General features: G+C 39.9%; 1 protein-coding gene across 2 annotated transcripts; it reads right to left on the reverse strand.

The window, feature by feature from the left end:
* Nucleotides 1-27,585, reverse strand: Cmpk1 (cytidine/uridine monophosphate kinase 1). 2 transcript variants are annotated; one of them, XR_015619527.1, is made up of 6 exons: nucleotides 27,322-27,505; nucleotides 6,544-6,690; nucleotides 3,816-3,968; nucleotides 2,531-2,607; nucleotides 1,724-2,171; nucleotides 1-1,110 (listed from the first exon to the last, which is right to left on the reverse strand). XR_015619527.1 is itself a non-coding variant. In NM_001025655.1 (6 exons), exons 1-6 carry the CDS (start codon nucleotides 27,487-27,489, stop codon nucleotides 1,069-1,071), a joined length of 684 nt encoding a protein of 227 aa, NP_001020826.1. In that variant the 5' UTR covers nucleotides 27,490-27,585; the 3' UTR covers nucleotides 1-1,068. The 2 variants fall into 2 exon arrangements, 1 of the variants encoding a protein (NP_001020826.1); NM_001025655.1 differs by having other exon boundaries at nucleotides 2,075-2,171; nucleotides 27,322-27,585.
* Between the last annotated feature and the right edge of the window lie 224 nt (nucleotides 27,586-27,809).

Here is a 27,809-nt window from a genome sequence, read left to right on the forward strand (position 1 = left end):
TTTTTAATTTTTTAGAGAAAGAAAATCACTTGGACTTTCAAACTTTATTGAAAAAGCAAGCAGGAAGGGAATCAAACATTTATAAGATATATTTATTATCTTTCTGACCAAAGTGCAATGATTTTTTAAAATCTTTTAAAACAAGTAACCATGAAAAACATATTCCAGAAAATAAAATACAAATGGGATTTTAACCACTAGATTGCTTTATCTAATTTATTCCAACTCTGTATTTAGTCTAAGAAACAAAACAAACAAAAAAAAACTTGAACAAATTATTATTAAAACAAGAACAAATTAGCATAAACTAGTGAATGCGTGTCAAGAGTCTACTTCTAGGAACTATGCTAACATTGGCTGAATGATGACTAGCTCTGTGTCCCAGAGCACAGGAACACAAGTCACTCCTTGTGACCCTTGCCCCACAGATGATGTCAGAAGACAGCTGACAATCCTGCCAGGCTCTGAAGCTCCTGTCCCGACTCAAACCTTGGAACAAAGACTTTGCACAAGCTGTAGTAAATCAATCTCTACGTTTTAACTTTCGACAGGAAATGGTCAGTCATCTGATAAATAGAACATTGCTAGGAATCCATTTTCTGAGTTTGTTTACTAAACACCTTGAGCAAGAACCAGCTACACATAAAGTTCCTTTAAATTTGGTCCACAAATTCACTTAGCAGGTTGGAAATTTTAAATGTGCAGTAAGAGGAAGTGGAAATCCCAAATCCCAACACACTGCAATTACAAAAGGGATACACATGCATACTAAAAAGAAATTGTCTCCCAGAAGGCACAGACATAAAAGGGATTAAGGGGATAGTCTTTTAACACAGACAAGAATTAGCTGATACCCTTCTTCATTTTGTGAGCACCATAATACCTAAAATGATTTAAACCTGAATTCACTGTGCACTGTGACCACAAATTAAAAAACACATAATTTGTCTTACTATATATTTCTAGACATTAATTGAGATGTAATCTTAAAACTGCCTTAAAAGGGGGCTGTGATAGCAGCTATCAAAGCAATATTCAAGCATGATTTCAAAGATGTCCCAGGGTTAGTTAGCCTTCTTTGTCAAAAATCTTCATAACGTCACCAAAAACCTGTCGGGGAGAAAGACAATTTTAAAAGCAGATATTGTTAAAACACAGTGTAGCATGTTTGAGGTCCTGGGTTCAAGTCCCAACTCCAAAATTAAAAATAAACGAAATACAGATAAAAGATTGTACAGCTAAGTTCCTGTTCAAAAACATCAATTTTGTACTGATTTTAAACATCATAATTTCTTCCATTCCTTTCACTCTATCAGTAAGTTAAACAAAGCACATAAAACTGTGAGCTTCTGCCTTCCATTTTATTAAAATGCTTTTGGACTAAATGTGCTTCTTGATGGGCTGCTAGCAGTCTGCTAAAATACAAACTCCAACAACAGAGTCATCCTGATTCTAAATGGCCAAGCGCTCTCTATCATGTACCAAACGACTCCCTGCTACAGGCAGAAAACAAGAAATCTGCGGGTGACAGATTTGCTCAGTGAGTCCTCCTCAGAGCCTTGCTTTGGCCAGTGATTTCAAGAGAAACAAGACTGAGGATTGGGGAAAGGGAGAGTAGATGAACTCAGAAAGCAGTAGGAGCATCTGCAGGCAGGGACTGACAGACACTGAGCTCTGAGCAAGACAGAGAGAGAGAAAGAGCTGCATCCTGGGAAACCTGTACCTCAGGAGTTCTGTGTTCTGTAAGAGAGACCAGCTGGGGCCCTTGGCTATGACGTGCCAGTTGTGCTACAGATTTTAACAATGAACAAGATCCAAATCATTGTACTGAAAATACCAATCTTTCCCTGTTTGAGAAAAGAGGTTTGGAATTAATAAACTACCCACTTCTTGTGAAAAACAGGTCTGATGTTATAAAACCCATTTCAGTCTTACTAAAAAAAAAAAGCACATTTCACAGTTAGCCTCAAACGTCTTGAAAAGCTAAGTCCTATCGTTTAGAGTATCTTTTCTTTATACCTACCCCAGTGGTCACGTTTTTTATTTGCTGCAAGGACAAGGCAGATACACTTACTTCATCAACAGACTTAGAAGCGTCTATTTTCTTGACTTTGCCCATTTCTTCATATAGGTCAATAATTGGTTTTGTTGATTCAAGATAAGTCTGAATTCTGCAAAAGAAACAATTATGGGGCTGGGGATTTAGCTCAGTGGTAGAGCGCTTGCCTAGGACGCGCAAGGCCCTGGGTTCGGTCCCCAGCTCCGAAAAAAAAGAACCAAAAAAAAAAAAAAAAAAAAAAAAAAAAAAAAAAAAAAAAAAAAAGAAACAATTATTTCACAGTTGTAGATTAACTGTCCTCCCTCTTGCACACTATAGAAAGGTTGACAAGAGAGTCTGATGCTTTCTCTTTTTACCCAAGACACTGTGCCTATGTGAGAATGACATGTTCTTTTTCTCAACAAAATAGAACAGAACAGAACAACCCGTTCGCACGTGCAGACCAGGAATGAGGTGGTAAGGCTGAGGTACCTCTTTTCCAAGCTCTCTCTGTTGTCATCACTCCTACCACTACTTTTTCCCCTTTCAAGACATCGGTCAATACAGATCTAAAGAGACAGAAGTAAAAAGTTATGCTTAAAAAAAAGCAGAAAAGAAAATATTTTGAAGAGACTGAAACAGAAAAAAACCACAAAACATTCTGCATTAAACTGAACGTGTCTAAGTCATTAATCAACATGCAAAATCTTTTTAAATTTAAACATGTGGTACAATTTATATAAACTAGGTTAAATAAGTACAGATCATAGTAAGAATTCATTCATGACTCAGTTTTTCCTGCTGTGTTTTTTTCAAACGGCAATAAAAAGAAGATCTGTGTGGGTATGGCTTCGTCTCTGACATATTATTAACTCATTAGGGATGAATTATGTGCCTCAAACTTTGTACCATTTTTGCTTACTTTACAATAATTCCATAAATATCCAAATATTTGAGTCAACATATTTGAATAAAGCATCTCTTGTTAATCGTGAATACACATTCCTTAGTTATAAAGCTGTGGTAACATTCTAAAGTTAACTTTGAAGAATAAGTGAAAACATATTTTTAAGAGTTGGGAGGAGAGAGCTCCATTTTAAAACAACTCAAAAGCCGTGGCAAGCCTTTAGGAGAGGCACATTTATAATTCAACCTAAGAACAGCCTACTTCCTTAAGGCACTACTTCAGATTCAGGCTGCTGGCGTCAATTGAATACAATTTATAGCATGGTGGTTGTCCAACACAGTCAGGCTTTTTAATTAATGATTCTGAGAAATTTGTTTACTTATTCAAAGGTATGTCTGGGTTTGCTATTAAAATTGTTGGGGGTAGGAATGGAGAATTTATTCTTGCTATTTTCCAAATCATTTTATTCTTGGACAACAAATTCCTCACAATAGTAGTCTTCTCCACTTATCCAGATCTGTACCTTCTAGTAAACAACATACCATTCCAAGCAGCACACACTTAAGCAGCACTCCAGCTTCATAACCTAACATTACTATATATGATGTTTATCAAAACAAACAAAAAACCAACTTGACTTTTCCTCTATATAGAAAATAAAGCAAGCCTTAGGGTCACAAAGCTACCAATACTGATAGCCCTCAACATTCTATTAACAAGGTAATGCTGTTCTGCCCACCCAATCTAGTCACTCACTGGATATATATGCTGCTGCCAACAGAATATATAAATGAAAAAATCCTTATTTTTCTCTAACAGCTGACCACCTATAGCTGGAAGCCCATGAGGACAGATGAGTATGTGCATTACCTCATTATTACAGTCAAAAAACAGAACAAAAGATACATCTGCTTTCCCATCCATGGTCTTGTTCCAACCCTGAAGGTTGTCTTGATTTCTTGGAAAGCCATCAATCAAGAATTTATTCTTCTGAGCATTGGCAGCCATTGTTTGGTCCATTTCCTAAAAGCAGAAAGACTTAGGCTCAATACTGCATCACCAAAGGGCAATTTCTTTCCCTTTATTTTTCTCTCTATGTAGTCCTAGCAGTCCTGGAACTCACTCTGTACACCATGCTTCTGCGTATCAAAGGCACACACCACCACGCCCAGCTAAAAGACAATTTCTTAGGCAGAAGAGCAGGCAGGTGGCTATTTGCTACTTTCCCCTAAGCCACAGGCATGGACGGTACACAGGGAAACAGCCTAGGCAGAAATGACCAACTTCTTGACATGGCTGCTTCCTGGAGAGACTGTAGATATGTGTTCCCCTATTCTTCTTGTTCCCCCACTTCTGCAGTTTCCATATCTTATGAAACATATCCTGTAGTGTGCATACTGAATATCCTCTGAAGATTCATGTGTTTGTTAAAAGCTTGGTCTCTGGGTGGGCCTACCTTCAAGAGAGTGGCCTCATTGCTCACTGAAATACACTTCTAAAGACGACTAGGGATCAACATGTCTAAACAGAAGCAGTGTCAGTGCCTCCCTCCCTGTCTTCTGTGCCTTAGCTTAAGTGCAAGGCCATGTGCACCACTTATCTCAGAAGAGCATATTGCCTAATGGCATTGTAGTCATTTTAGTTTTTATAGATAGGCTTTATGGTGTTAACTCTGTAATGTTTCTGTTCTGTCCTTGTCCTTATAGCAAGTGTCACTTTATGATGGAGATAGGCAGTTTTTTTTTTTTGTTTGTTTGTTTTTTGTTTTTTCCGGAGCTGGGGACAGAACCCAGGGCCTTGCACTTGCTAGGCAAGCGCTCTACCACTGAGCCAAATCCCCAACCCGAGATAGGCAGTTTTGTTCAAACACCATAAGAGTGCACTTGCACAAAATCCTGGCCCTTTTATCTTTTTGCTTCCTGGCCAAGAGGTAGTCTTCTTTACTGTGAGTATCACTGCCACCTAGCATCCCTACCAGTGGGCCACAACCATGTCTACTGAAATAAGATGATAGGACAGTGACAGCTCATCAGCACAGCGCATACGCCTTCTCATACAAGCTAACCTCAGAGCTTTGCTGTAACATCTGTGCCGCTCACATCTCTCCCTCTCTAATCACTGTGCTATTGGAGGAAGCAGTTCTGGTTTTTTGTTTTTCAGACAGGGACTCACTATGTAACATGGTCTGGTTTCCAACTTGAAGAACTAGGGCTATGTGTGTGCACGACTGCTCACTGCTGAAAACACGCTCCTTCTATCGGGGCTCAAATTTACCATAATTCAAACCTAATAGCTGCAAGCTGGGGAAGCACTCTATTACTGTGCAACATCCCAGTCTTTTTACTTTTTGTTTGTTTATTTATTTATTGAGCAGGATCCCACTGAATTCTCCAGGTTAGCCTTGAACTCAGCCATAGCTCAGGTCAGTCTTGACTAAGATTCCTCTGACCTTAGCTTCCCAAGCCTGTATTACCAGACCTGCCAACTTGTTAGCACTATTAGGACTCAATACCAAAATAAAAAACTAGGAGACAGAGATAGACAAATCTCTAAGTCTGAGACTGGCCTGGTCTACACAGAGAGCTACAGGACAGCCAGAGCTATATAAAGCTTGTCTCAAAAGCAAAATAAGATAAAATTATAAAAATCTCAAGTTAATCATACCTAAATGGCACTGGCTACCTCCGAACACAGACAGCACAAGTGCGACACATTCAGAAATATTGCGAAAACATATCTCATCATCTTTTTCCAAAGCTAGAACTTATACAGAATATGGGAGTAATATGAACAGTAGATGTAATCTTTAATCTGTCTAAATCCTTGGCAGACTGTGTAAGAGTCATTCTACAACCCACGTGTCTCCAGTTACACCCAAGATTCAATATTGAGATCCATTTACTGCTTCCTTTTCCTAACAATGCAATTCTGTTTCACTAGTTTTGTTATGTCAAAATACCTGTTACTGATTAGTCCTAGGGACCTGCAGGAAAGCACTACCTACCAAGGTAGGGTGTGTGTGAGTGAGTGAGTGTGTGTGTGTGTGTGTGTGTGTGTGTGTGTTAGTGTGTGTATTTTCAATCTCACATTGAAAATAGCAATGCATTCATGAGGAAAATAAAGAGACTTTAAAACAGAAACAATGAGAACAACCGTGAATGGGAATCACAGCAGGAGAGAACACATTCAAGAGAAGGGAGGACAGAGCAGTGGAAGGGAGAATAACCACAACGGGAGAGAACTGTTGCATGCTGGAAAGGATGGGTCCTGGAATCCTAAGAGGCAGATGCAGGAAGATCCCTGACTAGGTAACTTCCAGGCCAGCCTGGGATACATGAGGCTGTTTCAGAAACAAAACAACATATACCTATGTGTACGTTATGCTGGGCTATAGCTGGCCTTAGACCAAGGCAGAGCATCCTGGCTACTGTCAATTTCTTCACAGTGAAAGCACTTTCCTACACTGCCATTTTCAAAGACCACACTACCTTCCATAATCAAGAAATTTAATAGTCTGGTTTCTCATTATTCAAATGAAGTTGAATTTAGCTTCTTATGTCCCTGGTAGTTTGAACAAGTTGGTATTTATGCTTCTTACCCTCTTTAATAAACTGATGGTTATCTCAACTGGTACAATCTTTCCTTCTTTAATGTACTTTTCAATAAGTTCACCATACTGTGAATCTGGATTCTTCCTTTCATCACGAAGAAGCTCTCCTGCAGAAAGGTGTGTGTAGCCATATTTCTGGAACAAAAAACATATAGAAATATCAGCATTCATTCAATCCAGTGACAGGGATATACATAACTTTATGTTAATTTCTATTATAATTTTCTACAATAAAGTAGTTTTGCTTATGGGGTAAATAAATACTAAAAGAAAATTTAAGAGATTTTATAAATTCCAGTTTGCTTATTAGTAAACAGACTTATCCTTTTATAACTACGTTTGCACAATGAAAGTACCTCAACATTCATCCAACTAGTCAAAACACTGACATCTCACTGTACTTTTTCACAAACACAATCCAAGTTTAAATGTAAGAATGAAAATATCTACCAAAAATCCGAAACTCAAAACAAAAAAGTCAGTATGTCTAAACTGACCTATATATCATTTGGGTTTGTGCAAGCGCACTCTTACGGTGTTTGAACAAAACTGCCTATCTCCATCATAAAGTGGCACTTGCTATAAGGACAAGGACAGAACAGAAACATTACAGAGTTAACACCATAAACCTATCCATAAAAACTAAAATGACTACAATGCCATTGGCTGATCCGCTCTTTTGAGATAAGTGGTGCACATGGCCTTGCACTTAAGCTAAGGCACAGAAGACAGGGAGGGAGGCACTGACACTGCTTCAGTGCAATAAGGAGACCACAGTCTCAAGGAAAGCCTGAATTATGAAAAGCTTCCCCATATGAATTTACATGTCTACTTCTACTAATGAAAAGAACGACACAACCCACTCTCAAATATTAGGATATTCATATTTAATACACATTCATACAACATACATCACTCAATTCTTAAGAGTCCTTCAATGCATTTTTATCTTGTGTATATACTTTATAACTTGAAGGTTAAGGTGTGAGGTAGACCACACCATTACCCAACTCTTAAAACTGTTTCCTGGGGGGCTAGAGCGATGGCTCAGCGGTTAAGAGCACTGACTGCTCTTCCAGAGGTCCTGAGTTCAAATCCCAGCAACCACATGGTGGCTCACAACCATCTGTAATGGGATCTGATGCCCTCTTCTGATGTGTCTGAAGACAGCTACAGTGTACTCATACACATAAAATAAATAAATCTTAAAAAAACAAAAAACAGGGGTTGGGGATTTAGCTCAGCGGTAGAGCACTTGCCTAGCAAGCGCAAGGCCCTGGGTTCGGTCCCCAGCTCAAAAAAAAAAAAAAAAAAAAAAAAAAAAAGAAGAAGAAAAAAACAAAAAACAAGTGTTTCTCACCCAGTGTGGTAGTATGTATCGAGGGGCTGGGGCAGGAGAACTCTGAATTTTAAGGCCATTAAAAACAAACAAACCAACCAACCAACCCCAGGTACTTCAATTGAGTTTTTTTTTTTTTTTTTTTTTTTTGGTTCTTTTTTTCGGAGCTGGGGACCGAACCCAGGGCCTTGCGCTTCCTAGGTAAGCGCTCTACCACTGAGCTAAATCCCCAGCCCCTCAATTGAGTTTTTTAGAAAGCTCCAAATGATCAAAACTATCCTGAGCTTTCTGCTGCATCTTCATCCTCATTCTATCTCCTGAAAGGACTGGTTATATTTGTTCTTGCTCATGAAATAGTAACGTAGCAATAATGCTATCAGCAGAGGAAATAAACTCTGAAAAGGATATTTGGTGCCTGAACTTAGATATAAATTTGGATGAAAATAAAGAAACCGGGTTGGGGACTTATAGCTCAGTGGTAGAGTGCTTGCCTAGCAAGCGCAAGGCCCTGGGTTCGGTCCCCAGCTCCGAAAAAAAAGAAAAGAAAAAAGAAAAGAAAATAAAGAAACCATAGCATAGCATCATCATGTTTCTGTCTCATCCCTATAAGTGCTTATAGTAAGAGATTTTATCAGAAATGTTAAAATTGCCATCTGTTTAAAGAACTCCTGCTATTTATTTACAGAAAATAGAAATGTAAAATTGTTCAATCACTTCCACACTGGTTGCTAAATTGCCTGCTTCATCACTGAGCATAGGCAGATGTCTGAAAGTTGAGTACTAAAGGGCTTTATGAAAAATGAGTGTGACCTACTCTCCCACTTACTATGTACACTTTTCAAAAGCATTTGCCACCAGTGTCCACAAATGATGGCAGCTTCCTGTCACACCTTTTCTGCTGGCTCTTGCTTGGAAGCTCTGCTTGCTGCATGCTCGTCTCTGGCCAAGTACTTACAGCATATAGTTAATACTGGACAATGCAGAGACAAACAGCTCTACTGACAGCACATGCGATAGAGAGTGCTCTGTGGTCCTGCAATGTGAACCATACAGTCAGAAACCTGGCAGGTAATTTACATTACGGTACTCACCATTTCCTGACATCAGAGGACTCAAACTAGCAAGATTATGTATTAGAAAATGGGATTAGATCACTTTCGGAAAAAAAAGAAAACTAGTTATAAATTGGACCTATAGACATATAATATACACATAAACGGTACTGTAAAAGCAACTTTTTAGAGTTTATTTTTGAATTTTATGTATATATATACATATATATATGTATACATATATATATGTATATATGTGTGTGTGTGTGTATGAATGACAGTGTAGATCTGTGTATGTGAGTATTGTGCCTGCAAAGGTCACAAGAGTGTTGGTTCTTCTGTAGCTGAAGTTATAGGTGGCTACGAGACTGACAACATGAGTGCTGGGAGCCAACTTCTAGGAAAGCTTAAGCACTGCAGCCACCACCAATGTAAGACAACTTTACAGTCTGTCTGAAAAGCAAGTGGCATTGCCGACAACGTCAAAGGAGTACATCTCAGCATAGCCATGTCAACACCCTGGGTCTATGTCCCACTTTCTCGTTGACATTCCATTTTTACAGTCTCTTAACCTGGTTCATTTTTCTACTACATTCTTCATAAGGATTTTACTGAAGCCATGCTCTAAGAGAATTTCAACAGCAAAAAAGTAACCATCATTTGCAAACTAGTTACCATGGAACTGGGCTGTTATTAAGTGATCAGTGATGGCAAATCTGAAGAAAGCAAAAATAGATATTTCTGGCCTTAGCCAATTTTTTCTCACATTATTTTTTAGCAAGTAAAGCCTAGTGATTCTCATATTCATAAGCACAGCAGCTTATAAGTCCTATAAACTACAAGGACAATAGCAATTATTAGGTATTATTCAACTAAGATAGTTTTCTAGTGACTAATATCCAAGCCCAATGTAGTGAGGGTATCTATCTAAGCTTTAAGATTTCATCTTTGTTCTTCTAGAGGTTGAAAAGAGCTGAAGAGATGTCTTGGTTGTTAAAAGCACTTGCTTCTCTCGTAAAGGACCTGGATTCAATCCCTGGCCCAACATGGAGACTCGCAACTGTCTGACTCCAGCTCTAGGAGATCGGATCCCTCTTCTGGCTCCACAGGCACTGCATGAATGCGGTCCACAGACATAACATGCAGGTAAAACATCCATATACACAACTTTTTAAAAAAATATTTACTTACTTACTTACTTACTTACTTACTTACTTATTTATTTATTTATTTATTTATTTATTATGTAAGTACACTGCAACTGTCCTCAGACACACCAGAAGAGGGCATCAGATCTCATCACAGATGGTTGTGAGCCACCATGTGGTTGTTGGGAATTGAACTCAGGACCTCTGAAAGAGCAGTCAGTGCTCTTAACCACTGAGCCATCTCTCCAGCCCACACAACTGGGTTTTTTAATCAATTAAATTTTATTTTTAAAAAGCAAAAAAGCCAGGTATTACATTAGGGTATAATAGCTAAGTTGGCAGAGTGTTTTCTACCATGTGTGAAGTCCATACATCTAACATACAACACGCCATTAAAAAGGCATACTAAAGCATGTGGTGGTGTACACCTTTGATCCCAGCACTGGGGAGGCAGAGACAAGTGGATCTCTGTGAGTTTGAGACCAGCCTGGTCTACAGAGTAAGTTCCAGGGCAGCTAGGATGGCACAGAGAACTCTGTCTTAGGGGTAAAAAAGGTATAGTGATACAGGCTTCTAATCTCAGTGCTTAGAGGTGAAGGCAGGAGGATCAGAAGTTCAAGGTCATTCTCAGCTTCTAACAAGTTTGAGGTCAGCCTAAGATATATGGAACTCTGTCTCAAAAAACAAAACAAAACAAAACAAAACAAAACAAAACAAACACAAGGTCAGCTCATGACATGGCTCAGTGGGTAAAGATATTTGTCACCAATCTTGAAGACCTGAGTTTGATCACAGGATCCACAAAGTGGAAGAAGAGAACCAACTACCACAAGCTGTGCTCTGACCTCCACGTGTGGATCACTGCACAAGCAGGAGTATGTGCAGATACACACGTAAGAAAAAATACATAATTGGGTATAGTGGCACTTATAGTCTCAGCACTCAGGAGGCAGTGGCAGGAGAACCACTCCATGTTTGAGGCTGGCAAGGGCACACAGCAAGACCCTGTCTCAAAAAGAATGACGACAGCCAGGTGCACGCCTTTAATCGAGACAGAGGCAAAAACAAGGATCTCCCAGTTTGAACCAGACTGGTCTACAGAGTGAATTCCAGGATAGCCAGGGATACACAGAGAAACCCTGTCTGCGGGGGAAAAAAAAAGGGGGGGGGGGAGAAAGGGAGGAAAGAGTTTTGAAAAAGAAGTCAGAGAGAAGGAAGAAGAAGAGAAGAAACCAAAGAAAATGAGTTGTAAAGCAACACTTATGAACCAAGCATGACGGTTCAATTTGGAGGATGACAAGTTACCATGGTCTCAGTAAGAACAAAGCAGTACTCTTTAGCACAAGCAGGCAGATGTCAATTTAATCTACTCCAACCACTGAGGCTTAGTCACTGTTTTACTGCTTCGAAGAGACACCATGACTAAGGCAATTCTTATAGAGAAAGCATTTAATTGGGGGTTGTTTTCAAGTTTCAGACGGTCGGTACATAATCAAGACAGGAAGCAGAGAGGCATGGCACTGGAACAGTAGCTGAGGGCTTTATGTCCTGAACCACAGTGAAACCTCAAACTCCTCTCCGCCCCAGTGATACACCTCCTCCAGCAAGACCATACCTCCCAATCTTTCTCTCACAGTCTACCAAGGAACAAGACATTCAAATATATGAGATTATGGATGACACAGTCATTTAAACTTCCACATTTTAAAAACATTCACTTTTTAAGCAACTGCCTTTTCTTCCTTTCAAAATTTAGATAATGCTGGGATCTGGGACATTCCTCAGTGGTACAATACTTCACCTGGCAGGTGAAAGGCTGTGGGCTCAACCCTTAATACTAAAACTACACACAAAACTTTAAAAATTAGTTATGGTCCTATATAAAAAAAATCAAAATTAAAAAAAAATTAGGAGAGTTGGTATAGACCTGTAATCTCAGAACCCAGGAACCAGAAGCAGGAGGGATCAGGAGTTTGAAACAAACCTTGGCTAAGTAAAACCCTCTCTAAAAGGGAAAAGAAGAAGAAAAAGCAGAGTTCAAGACACAAATGTTATACCAATACAAGGACTGTGAAAGCAGGAGTATTCAAATGCCTAGTGCCTCCTCTTTCTATTACTGTAGAGTTTAGAAAGTGACATTAGACTGCTGTGTGAAATGAAGAGGCCTCTCCTTAATCTCACAGAAAGAAGACAGCAGGAATATATGCTACACATACAGCTTTAAAGCAGTTGAGCAAATAAAATTACTCAGCATCTAAAAACAAAACCAACACTTCTTGCTGGATATGGTAGCACTTCCCTTTACTTGAAAGGCAGAAGTGTGCTAACTAACCTCTGTGAGTTCAAGGCCAATATGGGCTACAAAGGGAGAGAGACCCTGTCTCAAAAAACTCCTTCATTATTCCTGTGTATATGTATGTGGGCGCTTGTGGAGGTCAGAGGACAACTTGTGAGAGTTGGTTCTCTTCTCTTCTACCATGTACATTCTAAGGCTCCAACTCTGGCTAGTCTTGCTAGCAAGCACTTTACCTACTAAGCCCTCTCTGGCCCTCAAAGTCCTTATTATTTGGGGGTCTGGAGAGATGGCTCAGTGAGTAAGTGCTTGCCTACAAGCAAGAGGACCTGAGTTTGGATCCAAGTACTTAAATAAAAGTGGGGCATAACCATACACAATCTACAATCCTAGCATGGGGACCAGAAAGCAGTCACAGTCTAGCCAAAATGGCAAGCCCCAGGTTCAATAAGAAATCACCTGGAAAACAGGCTTGCACAGGGCATGGTGGCACACATCTTTAATTCAGCACTTGGGGGGCAAACGCAAGAGGATTCTCTGAATTCCAGACAGCTTGGGCTACACATTGAGACCCTGCCCAAAACCGAAACCAAAGCTAAGTCTACCAAAGTCTGCAAAAAGCTTTAAATACTGAGGTTCCAAAAAACTGGCAATACAAATATTTCTGTGCATAACAACAAAAACAAACAAAAACCCAAAAAACATGAGCCACAATAAGAATTTATTTCTCTTGTTTGTTCATATTTTCTGCTTACTCTTTTTTAAATCAACCAGCAGTGACTAGTCAGGAAATACTCATTTGGGAGGGGGGCAGTAAGTAGGTCTAAAGCATTTGCTGCACAACCGGATTCAATCCCCAAAGCCCATGGTGCAAGGAGACAACTGATCCCAAAGGTTATCCTTTGATCGCCACAATCAGTCTATGATACATACGTGGATACTTGTCTTTCTACCCAACACACACACACACACACACACACACACACACACACACACACACACACACATAAAGACAGGTGACAGGTGAGATGGTCCAAAGAGTAAAGGTGTTTGCTGCTAAGCCTCAGGACCTAAGTTCAATCCCTAGAACCTATTTAGTGGAAGAAGAAAATCAACTCCAGCAAGTGGTCCTCTGATTTCTGCACACAAGTATATACAAACACATGTAAATTTTAAAATGTAATAAAAATAGTGATAAAACAAATTTAGGAATAAACTTAAAATACACTATGTAAGAATTATATGAAGAAACGAAAAGAGAGGGGGCATAAAGCTGGGAAAAAGATATACCCAGGGAATACCTCAGGAAGCTGAAAGGAGGGGGTTGGGGATTTAGCTCAGCGGTAGAGCATTTGCCTAGCGAGCGCAAGGCCCTGGGTTCGGTCCCCAGCTCCGGAAAAAAAAGAAAAGAAAAAAAAAAATTTTTTTTGGGACTGGGGATTTAGCTCAGTGGTAGAGCGCTTGCCTAGGAAGCGCAAGGCCCTGGGTTCGGTCCCCAGCTCCGAAAAAAAAAAAAAAAGAACAAAAGGAAGCTGAAAGGAAGGAGTCAGATACATTGTATACATGTATGAAATTTTCAAAGAATAGGTTGGGGATTTAGCTCAGTGGTAGAGGGCTTCCCTAGCAAATGCAAGGCCCTGGGTTAGGTCCCCAGCTCCGGAAAAAAAAAAGAAAAAGGAAATTTTCAAAGAATAATAAAAAAGTATTGAAACCTATGAAAGATTCCTACTGAAACATTTGTGTTTTTATATATTAGTCTAAAAATGTACCTCCTACTGGGTGGAGGCAAAGGGGATGGATCAATGTGAGTTCCAGGCCAGTGAGAGCTACATTTAGACCGATAGATAGATAGATAGATAGATAGATAGATAGATAGATAGATAGATAGATAGATAGATAGATAGATAGATAGACAGACAGACATTGAAAATGACTGGAATTTGTCTGTTTATTTTGTAGTGTTGGGGATCAAATCCAAAGCTTCTGAAAATGGTAGGCAAGGGGCTCTGCCACTGAACTACCCACACACCAAACATGTTTGTTTGCTTAAAAAACAAACAAAAAAAAAACTTGATGAATTTATTGACAAGTTTCTAAGAAATAAGCATAAATAGTCAAAACTGGAAATAATATTTACAAGTACAAATGAGGACTTGCCTAACTATATACGAAGCATTTTAAAACAGGCACTAACAAAGCAGTTCTGAAACAGAATATATAAACAGTCCAAATGGGAATTCAATGATAGTAACATTAAAACTCAGTGAAGACGGACTGGAGAGATGGCTCAGAGGTTAAAAGCACTGACTGCTCTTCCAGATGCCCTGAGTTCAATCCCAGCAACCACAGGGCGGCTCACAACCATCTGTAATGGGATCTGATATCCTCTTCTGTAGTATGTCTGAAGACAGTGGCAGTGTACTCACATATATTAAATAAATAAACCTTTAAAAATAAATGTCTCAGTGAAGAAGCAGGTGCAGTGACATGCCCTGAAACCCTAGCACTTGGGACGTGAGAAGAGCCAAGAGGATCAGACTCAGCTTCCTAGTGAGTTTGAGGTCACTCTGGGCTATATGAGACCTAGATACAAAACAAAACAAAACAAAACAAAACAAAACAAAACAAAACAAAACAAAACAAAACCCTTACGAATCAGTGAAGAAAATGAGTGATATGTGTACACCATTTCAATGAGTATCAATTCATAGAAAAGTCAGATCCTTATCTCATCACTGGCAAATGTCCAGTTACTTAAAGCTCTAAAACAAAAAGCAAGAAGTACTAAAGAAAAAGAATTCTGAGATATAGACAGATGTTGCTAAGCAAAGTCAAATAACTTGGGTTTATATTTGATCATATAAAAACTTCTGAACAGGGGTTGGGGATTTAGCTCAGTGGTAGAGCGCAAGGCCCTGGGTTCCGTCCCCAGCTCCGAAAAAAAAGAACCAAAAAAAAAAAAAACAAAAAAAACAAAAAAAAAAACTTCTGAACAGAGAAAGGCTTCAGAATTATAAAGGAGTTACCAGGGAAATTGAGGCAGAAAGACCTGAAGTTTAAGGCCAGCTTGGGCTACATAGCAAGACTATGTCTCAAAAAGGCAAAGTGAGTTTGGTGTGTCAGCTCATAACTATAATCCTAGACCCAAGGAGGCTGAGGCAGGAGGAGTATCTTTAGTTTGAGACTAGCCTGTGTTACCTAGTAGTTCAAGGTAAGACTGGGCTAAAATGTGAGGCCTGTCTCAAAATATAAGGAAAAAAATCCAAAAATCCAAAAGAACCAAAACCAACAACAAAGGCTAGGCAACAGCTTAGAAGAAACTATTTTTACAGCCAGGCAGTGATGGTGCACACCTTTAATCTCAGCACTTGGAAGGCAGAAGCAGGTAGAGATCTTAGTTTAAGGTCAGCCTGGTCTATAGAGTGAGTTCCAGGATAGCCAGGGCTACACAGGAAGTTGGGGAGAGGGGGGGAGGGGACGGGAGTTGTCAGTAAATCTAAGTTTCAGTTTGCACATCTTTTGACTCAATTCAATTTCTAGGCTGGTGAGATGGCTCAAGAGTCACTTGCTACCAAGCCTGGTGACCTGTATTCATCCCTAGCCACAGCAAGCTAGAAGGAAAGAAGAGGATGTCTGATACTGGAGTTAAAGAAAGTCCTGAGCCACCATGTGGGTACCTAGGATCTAAGCCTAGGTCCTCTCCCAGAGCAGACAGTACAAATTGTCCTTTGACTTCTATATACCCATATGCAATAAATAAATGGTTTTGAAGATTAACAATTTCAACAGGACCATAAACTCACTTCACTATTGTCCAATGGTAGCGCTTATAACCACCTTGTATCTCCCCAAATCTGATTCCAAGAGAAAGGGAAACTGAACCTGTACCATCAACACTTGCTTCAAATGTGAAAGGGGATCATTTAGAAAATGACAGCTTAAGGGCTGGAGATGGCTCAGCAGTTAAACACTGTCTGCTCTGGAAGAGGACCTAGGCTTAGATCCTAGGTACCCACAGGGTGGCTCAGGACTTTCTTTAACTCCAGTATCAGGGAATCTGACATCCTCTTCGGATGTCCACAGGCACAAGGCATGCACATGGCACACATGTATATATGTAACAAAAACACTTACAAACTTATAATAAAAAAAACTTAAAAGAAAATAACAGCTTTAGAGGAAAGTCTCCATGAACTTCCCCCAAACCGAAAAATCAACTCAAATGTTTAGATAAAATTTTCTCTGAAAAGTGATCCATCCCATAAACAAAGGAGAAACCAAAGTACAATATAGCAACACACCACATGGGCATGGAGTCAAGAGTTATAGACGAGACAGAAAACAGTCCAGTTTCACATCCTAGAAACAGATGCAAATTTAGAATTCATGAGATTACCCAAAGGTTTAAAAGGAAACATATTCAATGAGGCCTGGCTCCAGACATTAGAGTTCAAAATTATAAACAAAACATTTGAAAAATACCATGTGTATAGATATAGTGGACAACATACACACACCATCTTAAGCTCCAAAATGACCTATCAGAACTGTTCTGCTAAGCAACCTTTCTCAACAACAAAATAATCAAATACTGCTTATAGAAAAGAATCACCTTCATTTTTAGTTCAATAACCTATCTTACCAGAAAATATAAGTAAAATCATTTGCTTTTGAGAATTTGTGCATATTATATTTTGGTTTAAAATTTACCTTCATAAATATATTTACTCATTTTAAAAGTCAATCTAGGAATATATATTTTGTTTTGATGGGGCCTCACTTTATAGCCCTGGCTATCCTGGAACTCTCTATGTAGATCAGGGTGGACTGAACTCACAGAGATTCACCTGCCTTTGCTTCCAGAATGCTGGGATTAAAGATGTGTACCACCATGCTCAGCCCAAGAATATATGTTTTTGATTAAATAGCAATCAATCCTAATCTAGCCTAAGATCTAATGTTGAATATGGATAACTATGTCTACTTTTAAACTGCAGAGCAAACAAGTTCTTGATTGAAGTGTTCATCAAGGGAAATGCCATAAAAAGGGACAAACTCATAGAAAATATTTTCTATAAATTTCTTTTCCTACCACAGCTACACACTGAAAATGGGCACCTTCTCCCATCAAACTAATCTGATTTAACTAACTAGAACCTATGCTACCTCTTCTTTTCTTTCTATATATTATCCCTTCTCTATCTGTCCTCAACTCCAATATAGTTATCAGTTATTGTCTTCTTTGTAGTCCTGAACTAACTTACCAAGTTTTTAATTCTCTGCATCACAAGCATGAAAAAGTACACCATGAGTAAATATTCAAGATATATTATTACCTGGTCATTAAAACTTCCTCTCCAAGGACATTACAAAAATAAAAATAAAAGGGCCCACAGGATGAGATTATGTTTTACAATTTAAAACTTTAGGTGCAAGGCTGGAGAGATGGCTCAGTGATGAAGAACATTGGCTGCTCTTCTGGAGGACCCACCACCCACATGACAGCTCCCAATTGTCCACAACTCCAGTTCCAGGGTAAACTGAAATGTGCTGACTTCCTACCTAATACAGAGAAAACTTGGTCCAGGTCTCCTGAGCCCCACTGAGAATTAGTCCTTAACGGGCCTTAGTAATTAGACCTTGACACACCTTGGTGACGAATGCAGACATGTAGTTTTAGCCTTCAAGTTTCTGAAAGGTCTGAGTGGGAGAGTTGATGGAAGGAGGGAAGGATATTTACTGAAAGAGAAATCCCAGGAGGAAACCTTCCATATACGAAATTAGAGTTTATGAAGATTGTATCCTTCCTGTGCTTGGATGACGCCTTTGGAATAAGTGCTAATGATGGCTTTAGCACCTAGCAATGAGTTCCCTAGTCACAAAAAAAGGAATTGGGGCGAATTAACTTCAGAGTAGTTCAGGGACTGTTCTAGAATTCCATTATACAACTTACCTTTCCAAGGAATTGCATCCTTATCATTAGCGTTGTACTCACACCTGTAGTGCACAGGTAAGTCCAGCATATACTCTGTATTAGTACAGTTAAGCAATAACTGTCTGAAAGAAGGTGATCACCTCCTAGCAACCAGGCTGAGCATATGTACTACTCAAGTTTGGCTAGGTTATGGAATAGCGATCCCCCAAACCCAATGGCATAATATAACAAGTTTTATTTCTTACTTATGCTGCCTACTTATTAAGGATACATGGCCTGCTATGACCTTTGACTCACAGAATCTGCTGGTGCACATTTAAAAGGGGACTCAAAGTCAACAGGGATGTGTAACACAGGGATGTACTTGAAAACTTCATCCCCACACAAAGAACCAGGTGTATCTGACCATCTTGATCCTGCCAGATTCTGGCCATTTGCTTGTTTCATTTGCTTCAGAAACACTGCCATTTCTACTTGCGTTGCCCAATAGTCACTAAATGAATAACAAAGATAATCTTCGACCATCTGAAAACCTAAATTAACCATTAAGTCAATCACACGATCCAAACTTATAAAGTGCATCTATGCTCTCAGTAGACACCAAGAAAATGGAAATTCATGTTATGATCCACCTAAACAGTATGTAACTATATAGGTAACTATACTGTGTGTTTAAACACAAGTGCTTTCCAATAGCAAACACCAATGACTAATACATTCTGGAAGCTCCAAACAGGAAGTGGGCAGGAAGCAGTCTTTCACATACCCAAAAATGAGTATATCTGCTTCTGAGTATGTGGCATACTCCAATGATGAATGGGACCAACTTACAGGTCTTTTAGAAAAGACTGACAGAAACCAGGCACAGAGACTATGTTTCACAGGACCTTTGTGAGGAAGTAAGTTACAACTAGTCCTTTTGCCTTTATCCAACTGATATTTTGTTAACTTTCTTCATCAAGCAGAACAAAACTGTCAGCAGCGTCTCTCCAGCTACACCTGTTCTCTATTAACTTCTAAATGCTCTTATCACATGTTTAGTCTGTAAAAACATTCTTGATTTGACAGGTTAAAGCAGCTGAAATGTTACAGCAAATACACTCTCATGCAGCAACTGAATTAAGTTATTAGCTTAAAAGTAACAAGACCTAGAACATGGCATAAAAACAAGAGAGCAAGCCTCTGCACGCGCTCACTTTTGTTCTCTCTCTCTCTCTCTCTCTCTCTCTCTCTCACACACACACACACACACACACACACACACACACACACACACACACACACGGTGGGATAGGAATGCCCATGCAAAGCCTCCCTAGCATGATTTTTCCTTTGTAAAAACAATTATTTTTATTTCAGCTGCCTGTAAGTACACCAAGTATGTGCCTGGTACCCATCAGAGGGCATCCAATGCTTTGAAACTGGGGTTACATACAGATGGCTGTGAGTCACCTTGTGGGTGCTGGGAACTGATCCCAGGTCCCCTGTAAGAGCAGCCAGCACTCTTAATGCTAAGCCACCTCTCCAGACCCTGAAGTCATTTTTAGAAATGCTCTGATTTCGATTCAAAACCAACTGTTATAAGACTGTACTTGTGTGTGACTTTGAGGTCTTTCACAAACACAGTTTTAATAGCATTTGAACTGGAACACATCTAGATTAACCAAATATGGTCTGTGGAACTTCAATCCAAAGGGAATAAATCAAGATTTCAAGGAGAATAAGGATGTGGAAATAACTGATATTGAAGAAGAACAATTTAGGGTGGACTGAGGAAGAGACTAATTTTAATGTTTTGTTTTGTTTTCTTAACTGTTAGATCCAGACACGATCCGGCAGGCCTTTGGTCCCAGCACTCTAGGTAGAGGCAAGTAGATCTCTGAGCTCAAAGCCAGTCTAGTCTACAAAACTAATTCCAGGACAACCAGGGCTATAAAAAGAAATCCCATCTTGGAAAAAAAATTACTATTAGCTCCCTTAACCCAGAGGAGCTGGTGGTTATTTTGGTATCCTGGTCTGAGATTCACAAAGGCCATGAACTCTGATATTGTGAATTTCACATTGCTAGGCCCACATATGACAAAAAGCAATTTAAAGGAGGGTTTACTTGGGCTCACAGTTTAAGGGAATAGTCAATAATGGGAGAAGGGCAGGACAGTAAGAGGATTCCCAGATGTTATAAAAATCCAGGAAACTAGAACAGCTCTCCTCAGCTCACCATCCAATCTGATGAGAGTTTTTATAACAAAAGGTGGAGGGGTTGGAGATTTAGCTCAGTGGTAGAGCGCTTGCCTAGCAAGCACAAGGCCCTGGGTTCGGTCCCCAGCTCCAAAAAAAAAAAAGGTGGAAAAATAGAAAAATTGTTCTCCTAGAAAACTTAAGGTTCTCTGGTCTTTGAATTCTAAGTACCACCAGCTTCTTTGATTCTCCTGTTTACATACGGCCTCTCATGGCCTCTCAGCATTTACAAGTGTGAGAGAGTTCTCCAAATACAAACCCTTTTACATGTTTTAATTACATCTCTTAATAGCTGTGTTCCTCTGGAAAACTCAATTTTTTCCCAAGTAATCGTAAGTAATTATCAATTAAAATAAAATGCAGATACTATGAGGCACCAATCCACTTTTATGAATCCAATAAACAAAATATCCATACACAAAGTTACATTTACAAGAAAGCTCACTGAAGCACAATTAACAGCAAAAATACCCATAGAAACTGTTCTGAATAGCCATCAAGTGAAATGGTACAACAAATGCTATGACAATATCCAGAATATTCTGCAGCTACAAATAAAAATCTATCAAGTACATAGAAAGCCCTAAAAGACTAAATGAACATGATTGATTTAGTTCTGGGGGAAAGTGAATAACCTATTAGATGTAAAAGTTTTAAATATTTCCAGTCAATGGCTTGGCTCATTTGTTGCTCTTATGTAGAGAAGTGCAGTTTGGTTCCAGTACCCACATGGTAGCTCACAACTGTATATAACTCTAGTTCCAGGAGAGCTGACACATTCTTCTGGCCTCAGAGGCAGCAGGCATTTATGCAGTATATGCAGGCAAACACTCATCACACACATAAAATTAAAACAGGAAGTCTGTTTTGTTTTTGTTTTGCTTTTTTTAGATACAGATAGGAAAGCAGTAAATAATGGTAACCTCTAGATGGAAAGAAACTGATCTTGTCTCTGACATGTACTTTTGCAATGTAAAATAGAAAAATATAGTAGAAGTTCTTCTCACCTCTCCTAAAATATGAACAACAAAAAAAAAAACCTTATGTTAACTCAGAAGACAGAAGCAAGCTGACCTCTGAGTTTGAGGCCAGACTGATCTACAAAGCCAGTTCCAGGACAGCCAGGACTGTTACCAGAGAATCCGTCTCCAAAATCAAAACCAAAACCAAAACCAAAAAGGAAACAAAACAAAAAGCAAAAGCAAACAAAAAACCACTACCACTAAAACAAAACAAAAAAACCTTACCTTACAACAAGCACTCTTTTTTTTATCTTTTTTTTCAGATTGTTAATTTCTTTTTTTTTTTAATTTATTTAATACTTAATAATAATTCTTTGGTTTCCGGGCAAACATCCCCCTCCCCCCTCCCCTTCCTTATGGGAGTTCCCCTCCCAACCCTCCCCCCCATTGCCGCCCTCCCCCCAACAGTCTAGTTCACTGGGGGTTCAGTCTTAGCAGGACCCAGGGCTTCCCCTTCCACTGGTGCTCTTACTAGGATATTCATTGCTACCTATGAGGTCAGAGTCCAGGGTCAGTCCTTGTATAGTCTTTAGGTAGTGGCTTAGTCCCTGGAAGCTCTGGTTGCTTGGCATTGTTGTACATATAGGGTCTCGAGCCCCTTCAAACTCTTCCAGTTCTTTCTCTGATTCCTTCAACGGGGGTCCTATTCTCAGTTCAGTGGTTTGCTGCTGGCATTCGCCTCTGTATTTGCTGTATTCTGGCACAACAAGCACTCTTAAATAGTGTTTCTCCAAGAGTCAAATTTTGTTGCCTTTTTAAACATGCCTGGGTTTTTGCCTGCATGCATGTATGTGTGCCATGTGAAAGCCTGGTGCCTGTGAAAGTCAAAAGCCTGGAACTGAAGTTACAGACGGAGTGAGCACCATGTGGGTGCTACCAATCTAACTAGTGCTCTTAAGAACAAAGCCATCTCTCTAGCTCCCAAAGGCAAGTGTTTTGTAAGCCATTTCTTTTATAGACTCTTTATAGCTTTTAATTTTTTTAAAAAAACCATCCTTTAAATCCTATCCTACTGAGAAAAAAAAGTCCAACTCTTAAAAGACTAGAATAAAACTAAAGGTCTACCAGATTTTTCTTTAGCTCCTTATGAATGTGTGTGATGAGTTCTGGATTTTGAAATGAAAAGCTTTTAAAATTCTGCTAAGCGTAGTTTCCATTCATTCACTCGGAGTAAACAAAAACATCTCAAAGACAGGTCTTATTCATGTTAGTCCAGAAAGCTACTTGGGTGCCCCCTAGAGACCAAATTTTTAAAATGTATACAGCTTCATGATATATTAATGTCTTCTGCTATCACTTTTAATCACCAAGTACCTATTGTGTGCTAGGTACAATACTCAACAACAGAGACAAAAAGATAAATAAAAATCAAGTTCTGACTTCTACATGCCTAAATTCAATCTCATCCAAAACTTTTCTAACCATAGTATGCGTCATCCATTCAAGAAGGCTCTTAAGGAAGTTATGACACAGATGATAAACATAAGCTTTACTCACTACTTATGTAAACAAAATGTTCATAGTATGTGAGAAAGAAATTAAATATTCTTTCCAACCAACCCATACAAAATTGGGGATGCTATTTTCAAAAGTAACTTTAGGTCACAGTACTCTAGTTTATTTTTGACCAAAACAAATATAAAGCTTAATTTTTTTTGATTTATTTATTATATATAAGTACACTGTAGCTGTCTTCAGATACACCAGAAGAGGGCATCGGATCTCTTTACAGATGGTTGTGAGCCACCATGTGGTTCCTGGGAATTGAACTCAGGACCTCTGGAAGAGCAGTCGGTGCTCTTAACCGCTGAGCCATCTCTCCAGCCCCATAAAGCTTAATTTTTAAAAATGAACAAGTGAGGCCTGATGACCTGACTTCCATCCCTGAGCTCACATAAAGGTAAAAGGAGGGAGCCAACTCCACAAAGCTGTCCTCTACACATGTACCATAGTATGTGCACATACACTTAAATACACACAACATATTAAGTAAGAAATTTAAATGATACAACATCCCTCTGAATCTTAGGAAAACATCATTATATAATAATTTCACTGAATAACTTAGTTGAAATAAAAGTATTAGAGACTTAGAAAATAGTATAAAAGAACAAAGATTTGGAAATAATTAGAAAATAAAATTAAACTGAAAGGACAACTATAAATAAATGAGTGAAGTCAATTCCCAAAGCTCTCTTAAAACTTCTTGCTCCAGTAGGAGACACAGTAAAAGGCTCTCTCTCCATCTGACCTGCCCTCCCCTCCCCATGGAGCAATTACCAAAGTAGAGTGTGACTCCAGAAAACTTCCAGGTTCCCTACAACACTCTCCAACTAACTCCAATTCTCCAGAACCTGAGGGTCAGGTACCCTCCAGTTCTGTATCCCGGAAACCAAGGTGCACTTCTGACAGCACATGGTAGCATACACTTCCAGTCCTAGCACTTGGGAGACTGAGGCAGGAAAAGAGAGTTTGAGGCCAGTCTGAGTGAGGGTAAGGAGACCATACCTCAAAACAAACAACACAACACAACTTCTGGCAGCCTGAAGATCTCTCCAAAGAAACAATTCTGTAACCAACCACATCTCAGGTACCCTGTAAACTAAATTTGCTTAGATGACAGTTGGCAAATTTAACATTGAGTTATATAACATTTTCCCTACAGGAAAAAATTAATTTTAAAACTTGCCATCTTTGGGGATTATGCTCACAGCTGCCTGCCTGCATAATGAAATATTGAGCCAAAATGCACTCACAAAGGGTTTGGGAAATGTCTGACTTACCTGACTCCAGACATCCCAGTGTTTATTTAAGCAGCTGAAGAACAGTCATTGTTAAATTATACATCTGAAACAGGAGAGTATCCGACGGATGCTTATGGCAACTGGAGTCAACAGCAAACAGTTCAAAACAATCTATTCTAGATGGCCTGGTGAGACAGGCCTAGAATCACAACTTTTTATGACATTGTGCCAAAAGAACCACAAGTTTAAGGCCTGCCTTAGTTATAAAGTAAATGCTGGGACAACTTATTAAGAATTTTAAAGTAAAAAGAACAAAGGGAGATGCTCTGTCACAGAGTGCATGCCTTTCATGTTTGAGACCCTGGGCTTCACTGTCAGTGCAACCAGAAAAATGAACAAAAACAGAACCAACAACCCACGGCTTAAGTTCATATAACTGCTAAAGTCTTAAATAGTAAGTAAAAGAATAGATCTCAAAAAAAAACCCAAATCATCATGGATTCTGATAATTAACAAGTATTATCAACTACTACTTCACAAAGTAGAAATACTAGTCACTGACCACAGAGATTTTTAATCCAGTGGAGTAACAGGTATTATTAGATTGAGTACAGACATTTAAGGAGATAAATTCAGAAAGTATTTGGGTGCACTCAAATATGAATGCACCTTTAGGGGCTATAGAGTTTGGCTCAGAGGTTAAGAGCACTCACTGACTACTCTTCCAGAGGTCCTGAGTTCAATTCACCACAACCACATGGTGGCTCACAACCATCTGTAATGGGATCAGATGCCCTCTTCTGGTATGTAAAGAGTAGGACAGTGTACTCTTTTTATTTTTAAGTTTGTTTATGTGTTTGTTTATTTGTTTGTTTGTTTGTTTGTTTGTTTGTTTATTTAATGCATATGCGTATACTGTCCCTGTCTTCAGACAGGCCAGAAGAAGGCATCAGATCCCATTACAGATGGTTGTGAAATTTATTTATTTATTTATTTATTTATTTAATGCATATGCGTATACTGTCCCTGTCTTCAGACAGGCCAGAAGAAGGCATCAGATCCCATTACAGATGGTTGTGAGCCACCCTGTGGTTGCTGGGAATTGAACTCAGGACGGCTGGAAGAGCAGTCAGTGCTCTTAACCACTGAGCCATCTCTCCAGCCCGACAGTGTACTCTCTTAAAAATAAAAAGTACTGCATCTCTAAAATAAAAATGACCAGTTTCAGATAGTAATCTTATAGTGATCTTATACCAGCCTGCTGTTCTTTACAATACATTAAATAAACCTGCTGTCTTTCCAAAAACAAATTAAATGACCGATAAAATAAAACCAGGAAGCTTAAACATTTGCATCTATGTGCCAGGTGTGAGACCTCATTTAACAGTCACAAATACAAAACAGACATTTCTATTTTCTTCCTTCTTACAAAGGAACTTAAACTAAAAGAAACTTCTCTGGGGCTAGAAAAAAACAATACCAGAGTCAGGTCTTGAAGCGCTTACCTGTTTTTATTCTAAATCCCTACTCCCTCCTTTACCATGCAATCTATATTTTAATCATTTTACTTATAAAATAAACCTGAAACCATCCACTTGGCATTTGGCTTTTTTTTTAAAGATTTATTTCATATATTGAGTACACTGTAGTTGTCTTCAGATACACCAGAAGAGGACATTGGATCCCATTACAGACAGTTGTGAGCCATCATGTGGTTACTGGGAATTGAACTCAGAACCTCAGGAAGAGCAGTCAGCACTCTTAACCACTGAGCCATCTCTCCAGCCTGGCATTTGGCTTTTTAAAAGGTAAAACAAACAGAAGTAAAAATAAGGAGAAAAATTATACGTTCTTTGTGATTAACTGGTTTTCAAAAGTCATCTGTCATTCTAAATACAACTGTAAAACATATAACTTTAAGAACACATTATTCTATATATTGTGGGTGTTCTTTAGAGAATAGAATATAGGACAGGAGTTGAATGTATGAATGTATGAAAACATCCAAAGCAAATATAGGCCACAGCCTATAGGAAAAGAAATTATTTATCAAGTTCTGGGTCAAAACTTTTTACCAAGCACTCAATTCAATGGTGAAAGTTGGATGTTTTACCCCAACTCTGATTGCCTTTTCTTTCTGATTGTCTTGTTTCCTTTAAAACACTGCCCAAGACAGTCCGTTAAGCCTTCCTCACCACATCCTAACAGCTCAGAGGGTAGAAAATCGGGGTGTGTACCCATACCTGCTTGAATTAGAAGTCTGCCTCTCTCCTTGTACATGCCATCCCTGACCTCAAATACTAAAAGAATGGAACTGGTAAACTTATGTCAAAACTTTCATTGTATACAGATATTTGTGTGGGCAAACATTCTAGCCACAGCTCGAGAGTGAACATCAGAGGACAACTCGGGGGGGGGGGGGGGATTGGTTCTCTCTATGTGGGTCTCAGGGATGGAACTTAGCGGCAGGCGCCCTAACCCGTTCAGCCATCTCTCCAGCCCTAAAGTAAACATTCATTTTAAATAAGAGTATTTTATAGTTGGGTGGTGCTTTACTTTCTCGGAGAGCAGAGTTTCTTATATGATTAGACAACTGAGGTTCAGTGAGAGTGAGTGACTCACTCGTCCAAGGAAAAGGCGTTGAGTTGGCAGCTGGGCCAAAGGTTAGTGCCTGGGCTCTCACGGCTCCGGTACTTTAACTACCACAAGATCCGGGTCAGGTTCCACGAGGCGGATTAGCCGAGCACTGACAGCCAGGGATGTAGCGAGAAGAAAAGACCCCGATCCCAGAGGGGAAGCAAGGGCGCGCGGAAACAAAGCGGACACAGCGGCGCGCACTCGCAGACTCGACGCCCCTCGGCCTGGGCGCGCGGTGGCCGTCGGGACTCGTAGTCCGCTCCCCACGGCGGGGGGCGCGGCCGCCAGCGCGGCTGCTCCCTCTGGCCCCGGCCCGCTCAACCCGGGAGCTCTCCGCCGCCCTCCCACACGTCCTCACCTCAACAATGCGCGCGCACTGGGTCCCCTTGCCCGCACCGGGCCCGCCCAAAACGAACACGACCAACGGCTTCATGAGTTGGAGAGGGAAGAACCGCAGTCCGCGGGTTAGCGGCGGGAAGCTCGGGACCAGGACGTGCAGCAGCCAGCGACGACAGCTGCTCAGCATACAACGCGCCTCTGACAGCGGCCGGCGCGGTGGCGCGGGCGGGGCGGCAGGGAGGGGGCGGGCTGAGCGGGCGCCGGGCCCCGCCGCCAGCTGCGGGCCGCAGCGACAGGAAGGGGCGGGGCCTCTGTGCGCGCCGACAGCTTCCGCTCGCGATTCCGGTTCTTCCTAGCGTTGCTAGAGACCCAAGGCTTTTCGTTATCAGAGTCTGGGTTGATGCTTAGCCAAACCAGTGGTTCAGTCTCCCGGATTTCCCTCACCCAAGAGAAGTGGCCGAACTGAAAAGGCAAACACAGAAATCAATAGGAACAACGGCATTGTAG

The sequence above is a fragment of the Rattus norvegicus genome, chromosome 5 (assembly GCF_021556685.1).
Source record: "Rattus norvegicus strain SHRSP/BbbUtx chromosome 5, alternate assembly SHRSP_T2T, whole genome shotgun sequence".
Taxonomy (NCBI): domain Eukaryota; kingdom Metazoa; phylum Chordata; class Mammalia; order Rodentia; family Muridae; genus Rattus; species Rattus norvegicus.